Source organism: Atta cephalotes (assembly GCF_000143395.1).
Source record: "Atta cephalotes unplaced genomic scaffold scaffold00064, whole genome shotgun sequence".
In the NCBI taxonomy this organism is placed as follows: Eukaryota; Metazoa; Arthropoda; class Insecta; order Hymenoptera; family Formicidae; genus Atta; species Atta cephalotes.
The window spans coordinates 939,371-948,924 of record NW_012130128.1 but is presented as its reverse complement, the minus strand read 5'-3'; the positions used below and the strand labels follow the sequence as shown (position 1 = coordinate 948,924).

General features: G+C 32.6%; 1 protein-coding gene across 1 annotated transcript; it reads left to right on the top strand.

Annotated features, from left to right (window-relative positions):
• The first annotated feature begins 563 nt into the window (after positions 1–563).
• LOC105623788 (myotubularin-related protein 10-B) lies at positions 564–3,677 on the top strand. Its single transcript, XM_012205165.1, has 10 exons — positions 564–626; positions 756–950; positions 1,051–1,206; positions 1,410–1,534; positions 1,685–1,837; positions 1,956–2,260; positions 2,348–2,494; positions 2,657–2,829; positions 2,929–3,099; positions 3,201–3,677. The coding sequence occupies exons 1-10, from the start codon at positions 564–566 to the stop codon at positions 3,675–3,677; spliced, it is 1,965 nt and encodes a 654-aa protein (XP_012060555.1).
• The last annotated feature ends 5,877 nt before the right edge of the window (positions 3,678–9,554 follow it).

The following is a 9,554-nucleotide window of genomic DNA, read 5'->3' as shown; positions in this document are numbered from 1 at the left end:
CTTTATTTTTCAATATACAATTTATTTTTATTAATTTTCATAAAAGTCTAAATTATTTCATCGCAATATTAGGTTTATTCGCGTCTCATGCTCTAATATATTCCTACCATAGCACTTACTCACTTTGATCGAATTCATTGGATTACGATCGAATAAATCTAGTGAGTTTTGCGAGGAATTTTGACAGAGTGAAAAAAGGATGAAAAGAGAAAGAAGTTTAGGTGATAACCATGGCAATGCTAGGTAACTTACTTATTTCACGCATGCGCACTCCATTTTGGCCAACATCAAAGGTGCCGACAGAGAATCTGTCGCGCTACTGTATATACTGTGCTTCCACCACGACCTGTACTAAGTGGAGTTTAAATTTCTAGCTTCCACGAACGATATCGTAATCGTATCCTGAAAAAGTTGTCAAGTGTCAACTGGATTTTGGATTCAATTATGCGAGAAGAAAATTAAATGAAGCGTTATATCACTTAGGCGCTTGTCGGTACTTTGCAGGAACCATATTAAACCTGCAAATTTTGATTTTCTTGAGATTGATCTCGAGATCGAATATTATGGAAAACAAAAGTAGCAACAACTTTATTAGTTACGTAGGATTAGAGGAGCACGAGTTACAGGTAATTGTCAACTGTATTTAAATTTGTATAAACATTCTCGCTTTTAATTATCTCGGCATTGTTATATAAGCTTTCAATTAATGAAATTGGAGAAGCATCTGAATATTCAAATACATAACCCTTTTGTAGACCTTTAGTTCCAGCCGACGTAATTCATTAGTTGAAAATAGCATAAAATTATTGCCAGGAGAAGTTCTTATTGCCGAGGCGCAAAGTGTTCTTATGTTTTTACCCGTTAGTGATCTAAAACAAGGCATATCTGGTGTTTTGTCAGTTACCAATTTTAAACTTACCTTTGTTACCAGTGGTGATTCAAATGGAGAGGTATATATACACGAAACAATATGTAACTTTGCAATCATTGGTTTGATTATCAAAGCGTGAACCGATATTTAGACATGATATCCAAGAATCTGTGTTACAGAATGTTACTCGTCAACAGAATCATTTGTATGGATATACGGATACGTGTTTGACAAATATCGATGAAATTTATATTATGATAGGAGATAAAAAAAGGAAGTTAGTTCCTGGTAATACGGTACCATCGAAAGTAAAAGGGATATTTATTATTTGCAAAGTAAGTTTTCCATCTTATAACATACATAAGATCGAACTTGTATTGATATTATGACACTCTTTCTGATAGTAGAATGAGTGTCGAAAGTTGATTCTCTAGCAGAGCACTAACTAATGATTGTTTGAAGTCAACTAATTTTGTTGTATATAAACTACAAACATTTACAAAGAAGAAAAAGTTATGTATTGCATTATGAATTGCAGAATCTAAGAACATGGTCGTTTTCTTTCAAATTTTCACCTGTTGGACATGGTAAGAATCTTCTGACTGCACTACTACATCATGCTTTTCCTAGTAGGCACCAACTGTTATTTGCCTACGATTACAAGTTAGTATTACACCAAAGAATTACGAACATTATGGTTATTAAAGTAACACTATTAAAAAAATCCTCTCTTCTCATAATATAATATACAACATATGTGCATAACACATGCTCATATGAGCTCAAAATGAATTTTTGTATGTCTAATTACAGAGAGGCTTACTACAGTAGTCTTGACAAAAATGTACAACTATTTCGGGATATTTCAGACTGGCAAAATGAATTGAAAAGAACGTTGTGTAGCGACGAGACGAAAAAGGGTTGGAGATTATCTATGGTTAATGCCAAGTTTCAACTTTGTCCCAGGTAACTTGCTCATTATATGAGTACATTTACATAGTTTGCATTATAATTAACGTAATTACGTATGCATTTGAAACGAATTCGTTGAAACCGAATTTTAATTCCGTTATTATCTCTGTAGTTTATCGCAATATGTAGTGGTACCTGCGTCTGTGACGGATAGTCAGTTGACAGATGCAGCTAGACATTTTCAAGGTAATAGACCACCAGTATGGTCCTGGACGAGTTCCCATGGTGCAGCATTAGTAAAAATGTCTGAATTATTACCAACAATTACAGAGAGGATGCAGGAGAATATTATGTTTGAAAATGTTCGTAAAAGCCATCCTCAAAAGATACCACCGGTTGTTATCGAATTAAATAAAGAAATTAATGTAAAGTTAATAGCAGCGAGTTTCACTAAATTTATTAACTTGTGTACACCAGGTAAATCTTTATCATATGCCATAATACTGATACTTGCAAGTGGATCTGCAGATTGCAAAAAAGAAAATGTCTATATATTTATTTCAGAAAACATCAGACAATTCTGGATTCAAGATAATAATTTTTATTCATTATTAGAAAACACAAAATGGCTTAAATACATATCGTATTGCTTACAAAAAACAGTTGAAGTTTGCGATCATCTTAATTTAGGAATTTCCGTCATCTTACAAGGTAGTTGTTCAGATAATCTGCTTGCAGACGTAATGTAACGGACATAAAGGAATTTTTTAACAGAAGCAATCGACTTTATTTATTGACGTTATCATGTGGAATTGGAAAAGAATCGAGAGTTTATCAAAGTCAACTTGTGTCATAAACGAGAATCGTTTTTAGAAGGTGCTGCTAGAGACTTGTGCTGCGTTATATCGAGTTTAGCGCAACTGTTACTGGATCATCACTTTCGTACTATAGTAGGCTTTCAATCGTTATTACAAAAGGAATGGGTCGCTGGTGGCCATCCGTTTTGTGATAGATTAGGCCACATCGTGAAAACTAATTCAGAAAAGGTACGCATGGCAAATTAGAACTTGGTTTACCATTGAGAAACACTTAAAAAAAACTTGGGATACTAGCAATGGCAAATTATCTTGATTTAATTTACACAGTCTCCATTGTTTCTTTTATACCTCGACTGTGTGTGGCAACTGTGTCAACAATATCCAACAGAATTTGAATTTACGGAAACATATTTGACCACACTATGGGACGCGGCACATGTTTCCATTTTTGATACCTTTATCTTTAACTGTGAAAGAGATCGGGCAGTGGCAGCTATGGTAATAAATTTTATTTGAGCTCATCCTCTTCTGAGAAGATCTCCAAATGTGAGGTCGGTAGCTAATAAACTTACAAGCATTACATAATTTGGATTTTTCAGGATCCCAACACACCTCTTGTACTTCGTAGCGTTTGGGACTGGCGAGAACAATTCAATGATCAAGACATCTTGTTGTTTTATAATCCTTTATTTATTCCCTGTAGTTCCACCAACAAGATAAAAACGGAAAACGAAACAATTATAAAGCCTTTGTATGCGGTTTCTAGTCTCGAGCTTTGGACACAATGCTATTTTCGTTGGATACCGACACTTGAAATTCGTAACGGTGGACAAAGACATATCGAACTTTACATTAGGTTACTTCAAAACGACATTAATCAACATGGAATAAACGAAAGCTGCATTTCACCGATAGATAAGGTCGGTATCTGTTCTCTTCATACAAATATCGATAGCTTTTATCCCTTTAGTAACAATAGATCAGGGAATACTGTAAGTGCGCCGATTATGAATAGTTCAATCCTTCTAAGTGAGAGTTTATTAGACGCGCAATCAGTAATAACTGCGATTGATTGACAGTATCTCAACACGCTGTTTTTACGGCATTCAAAATGCGTACCTGATTACATTCCCTTTCCTTCTAGCATAAAACAAGATATTTGTTTCGAAAGATCTTTCTAAAAGATATAACTTGTCAAAGCATTTGTAAAAGAAAGGGCATTTTCCAGGAACATTAATTCGCTACGTTTATATCGTGTATTTAGGCCTTCATAATAGGTGTCCTTGTTTATCTTGTAAGTTAAACAAAAATCTATCATATAAGTCGCAGATTAAGTGCACGATGTAAACGTAACTATTATAGATATATTTGACTCATCAGGTCATGTTTTTCAGCCAACTCAATGTAAATTTGTATTGAAGAATAAGAGTTTTATAAAATATATGTGAGAAATTAGTTACATTAATTATCAATTAGTTGCATTATTGAGAGCAGCTCGAGTTCTTTTCTATGTAAAGCCGGTTCTACATTAGTTGCAAGCCGATCGCAAGTTTGTTGCGGCAGCCAAACTGAAGCTTTTTGAAATCAACGCTTCATATTGATTGGCGGAACTTGCAATCGGTTTGCAACTAATGTAGAACAGTTTAAAGCGATAGGGATATTTATATCTTGATGAATTTTATAAACGCTATTGGCGAACATTAGCAAAATGGATTAATTTCACACACACACACACACACACACACACGCGCGCGCGCACGATCTCAACAAATACCAACTATAAAACCGGTTCTACATTAGTTGCAATCTGAAGCTTGCATTTTGAAATCAACACTTCATATTGGCTGTCGCAACAAATTTACGATCGATTTGCAACTAATGTAGAATCGACTTAACACAATTGTAATTATAATTTTCCACTCATACATAACTATAGTATAACATAACAGTTATATTATTGAATGGGAGGGAATTATAACTAATAGTTATGTTATTATTTGGTGTTTGTTGTTATAGACATAATAAGAATAGACTGAGCTTGTCCTCTCCTTTGACATGAAAATCAGGTAAAAAAAGGACAGAAAGCATGTGTGTAGCTTTCTTTCTCTGCTCGAGCACACTCAACCGTTTCTCTTTCTTTTTTTCACATCTTACTTCCCCCCTTCCTCCCACTCTTTCCTCATCAGAAAGGGAATGCTATACGCATGGTGGCGTGTGCAATTTGCAAGCAAATTCTCTCTCTGAATCTCCACCTTCAAAGAGAAAATGTATGTTATCATAAAGTATGTTAAACAAAGATTCTTGCATTTAAGACTATCTTAAATACAATTTTAAGATGTCAATCCGAGGACTGTATTAGCGTCTTAAGACATTATAGACTAAGACAGTTTTAAAATAAAAATGGATTATGAATATCGCCCCCATGTTTAGCGTTACACAGTTGGCAGCCTTAGTCTCTTATCGACATAGACGGCGGAAATTCAGAGAGAGATGATCGCAACACCATGTTATCCCTTCTACCATGGCGATAGCATCCATTTTCTGTCCTTTTTTACCTAGTCTTCACATTTCAAATCTCATACTCGGTCTATTCTTACTATAATTGGGATAGGATTAAAGAAAATATAACATCTGTACATAAATCTCAATGTGAATGAAAATAAAGAAACAGATGTCTGCATGTATAGTTTGAGATCTTTGGAGACATCTATGTTGTTATGAATTGATAAATAAAGTTTATAATTGGATGAAAAATTTGTCGAAGAGTATCTCGTAACCTACAATAATCAATGTATGGAACTTAATGTATATATTTTCCAAATTAATATAATTCGACACTTAAAAAGAATCTAAGAGTCAAGTTTATAAATCGACAATAATATATATTAATACAGTAATTTATATCAATTTATACTTGCTTCTTATCCATCACAATGTATGTAAATATATGTAGAAACATTAAAGAGATTCTCGTGTTTGAAATATAAGAAAAATCTATAATATATGTAATACAAATACATATATATGTAATACAAAAGTTAATATCAGTAATATCTAGAAAAAATTGGCTTTTACCGTACCATTTCGATAATATTTAATTATAAATTTATAGAATTTTACATTACAAGTTGAAGGTACAACCTTTTGTAATTATTCTCTTTTAAATTGAGACACTTGTGTAAGACAGCAATTTCAAAATCGTTATAATTATAAAGTAAATATTTAAGTTTGTTCTCATAAAGTTTCATTTAAACTTACCGTCAGAAACAAGTTAATACAAGAAATTTATATTCTTCAATAAAAAAAGCTAGAACATATGTCAAATGGATTTGTACATTAAATGAGCATCTTACAACTTTTATTTTATCATTTTGAAAATATTTAGTAACATAAAATTAACAATAATTATATATAATAGCATAAGATATTGTTAGTATTAATTGTTTTATATATTATTATATATTATTATGCATAAATTGTCTATTGACTAGGAAGTAGTTGAGAACCTTCTTGATGCGCGTGCGCTCTGACCAATCAAATGTCTCTGCATATTCAAGAATATATATCTTATCCCACTTCCACACTCTTGCACGCCGGTATTCACAATCGATTCTTATTTCAAGACCGTCTTAAGTAATTAAGACTCTTAATGCAGCCCTCTGATTGGTTTATGATTTCTTAAGATCGTATTTAAAACGATCTTGAATATAAACCCTAACTATGAATACCGACCTATGACTTTCTTCTTCTTCTTAGTTATGGCTCCTGCCTCCATAAAGTATGCGGAGACAATACGGTCAGATCACGGCGTAAAATTTTCTTGTAGCGATGAGAGTCAAATGTCCAAAGAAATTTCGACGCTGTATGCTTCGCCATCATTTTCGAAGCCTCAGTTGATTCTGATCCTCGCGACAGGAGGACTAGCGGCAGGGTTGGGAACGTATCATACCCAGTATATTACACATTGATATTCTACATATGATATTGAAGTATGATACCACTTTATTATTATACGTTTATGTATTATACGTTATATAACCTCATTTTTTAATCCGATAATTTTATTTAGATGTTTTGGACTGGTAAAACAAATTTAGGGTATGATAATGCGATGTTACAAACGCTTGAAGCGTTTTTTAATTGGCCAGTTCGTAAAATTCTTTTTTCTAATTGGTCCATCAAACGCTTCAAAGCATTTGAAGCGATTGATCACAGCCTTACATTTTACTGCGATATCAACAATTTGAAATACGACATGTAATTATATTGGAAATTAATTAGAAAATTATAATATCAGGCATAATATCAGATTATATGTATTTTCAAATTAAATTCACGCGATCATAGCAAAAATTACAACGAATTACTAAATTATTACATATCAAATTCACTATTATATACATAATTGTATATACTATACTTATATTTTCAATATTATTTCCTTTCCGTTTTTTATTTGCAAACTACATTTTTAATAAAACTGGAAAGTTTTTGGAGTTATTCCCAATCAGCAATATATACTTTAAAACTTCAAAAATCTAAAAACGTTTTTTAGTCAATAAGATTAACAAATCAGAGATTAGGATTATGTTAAAAGGTATCATACAAATTTGATACATATTCTATATATAATACGCATTCATATATATCCAATTTCCAGAATATGTATCAAACCCAATCTTGGTTAGCGACCTAAAGCTGCTTTTTCATGCTGATACTCGATGCTCATTTTTAGCATCAAAATAAATCCATGATCAAAATTGACGCTTGATATTCGTAAATTTCTATTACATGACTTATTTTGACGCCGAAAATGAGCATCAGCATGAAAAGGCATCTTTATTTATTTCTTTTTCTATAGATACGACGCGAAACAGGCCTATCATAGTATCGAATCTTACATTTAAGATTGTCTTAAGTACAGTCTCTAAGGGCACAAAAATTGTAACACTTATTTAAGCTGTTCTACAATAGAGTCGTAAATAGTAAGCCGTAATTAGTCGTAATAGTAAGAAATTAATCATCATAGCCGATTATTCTCCTCACACTTAACTGTAACTGGCCAATTTCTTACACTTATTGGCTGCAGTACAGACTCTTGCATAACGCATAATGTATAAATGCATAAGGGAATTAAGCAATCGAAATTCTTCTTTTCCATGAAATAGGATGAAAAGAAAGATTCTGATTAGTTTATTCACTTGCACTATGCGTTATGCAAAAATCTGTGCCTTACGACTTGCGATCCTATTATAAAACAGACATAAGAGATTTACGTTGTAGACGTATGACGTACGATGTATTGTCGTCTCTTGGAGATACGGCAATAGATTGTACGTCATACGTGAAAGCTTGTGCGTTACTTACGTCTATAATTTAAGCCTAAGTAAGTGTTACGATTCTTGTACTCAGAAACCTATAAGTCAATCCGGGGTGTGCTCCGATATACACTGGTAGTACTGAAAAATTGTTATTACTACGCAGCGTGCTGCGACAGTGTCTAGTTCCTCAATAACGTCATAAATGATAGTTATATTGCCATTGCGATTATTGTAGCTTTCGTAAGTAAGGCGGTTACACTGGTTACAGTGCAATATGGCGTCGCTTAAAGAAGCACACATCGAAATATTTGATCCAGAAAATAAAAAATATACATTATATTTAACTGCAGAAGATGGATATATATTCATTTTACCGGAAATGACTCTTAAATTCTATTTCTGAATATTCATTAACTGTGTCCATATAGTTTTTAACACTAGATCAAACTACTTGAATTGGTGATCTCATAATTAGTTTATCTTTTTTTAAAAAACTATCGCTGCTGTTTTTATTCAAAATTTATTGACAATTTAGTACGTTTGTCCATGTCTGTTTATACTACTGCCAGTCTACTGCAAAGCCGTTCCAAAATATGACGTTACAATAATGCTGACAATATCACAGTAATTTTGGAATGGCTGCGGCAGTGTTGTGACATTATGGTTGTGTTCCGATAGCTGTGTCGAAAATTTTCTTTTTTAGTTATAAGGTTGGTAGCACTGCAACTAATATAGTTGTGTTCCGTAAGAGATCAGCTGACACCGTAGTCTGCATTTGCTTTATCGGCTTGTCTAATTTGTTATTTAAAAAATGGATTTATTTGTATTTCATGAATTACTTTCAAGTAAAAGTTCTGAAAGTGAAAAAAAAATAATAAATATTATTTATGACGATAACAAAAATCATCCGAAAAGAAAGAAGCCAAGAGTTCAAAATTTTATTGAAAATATAATTTGTAAATACAACAATGAAGAATTTCATTATTTAAAATAACTATATATTATAAGAGTAAAAATAACCCCCTTTCTGGATAAGCCGATAAAGCAAATGCAAACTATAGTGTCAGCTGATCTCTTACGGAACACAGCTATGTTAGTTACAGCGCTACTAATCTTGTAACTGAAAAGAAAATTTTCGACACAGCTATCGGAACATAATCTATGATGGTTGCCAGTAAAAAGGGAACACACCTTCGAAAACTGTATTAGAGTAGGATCAACGCGGTCTCACTATATAAATGCTTTAAAGTAATTTTTAATTGGTCAGTTTGTAAAATTCTTTTTTCTAATTGATCAACCAAATGCTTCAAAGCATTTGTAATGAGACTTTGACTGCAGCCTTAGCATCTTAAAACATTATTTAAGACAGTTTTAAAATAAAAACAGATTATGAATATCGCCCTATGTCGCAATTGGCAGTCTTTGAATCTTAGGGACTCCGCACAATAAAAGGAACAGGGAACAGAGAACAGAGAATAAGAATTTCAACCTATCAGAAATCATGTATTGTGGAATGTAGTTTCTGATAGGTTAGGTAAATTTACTTTAAATTTACTTCTTGTTTCTTTTGTTTGTTCTTTTATTTGTTGTGTAGTACCTTATTCGTAGTCTATTATTAGTANAGTAGAGGAC

Coding starts and splice junctions, on each gene's coding strand:
- LOC105623788 (XM_012205165.1), top strand. CDS start 564: ATGGAAAACAAAAGTAGCAACAACTTTATTAGTTACGTAGGATTAGAG. Junction 1,838..1,955: donor AAGTTTCAACTTTGTCCCAG/GTAACTTGCTCA, acceptor TTATCTCTGTAG/TTTATCGCAATATGTAGTGG. Junction 2,495..2,656: donor AATTTCCGTCATCTTACAAG/GTAGTTGTTCAG, acceptor AATCGTTTTTAG/AAGGTGCTGCTAGAGACTTG.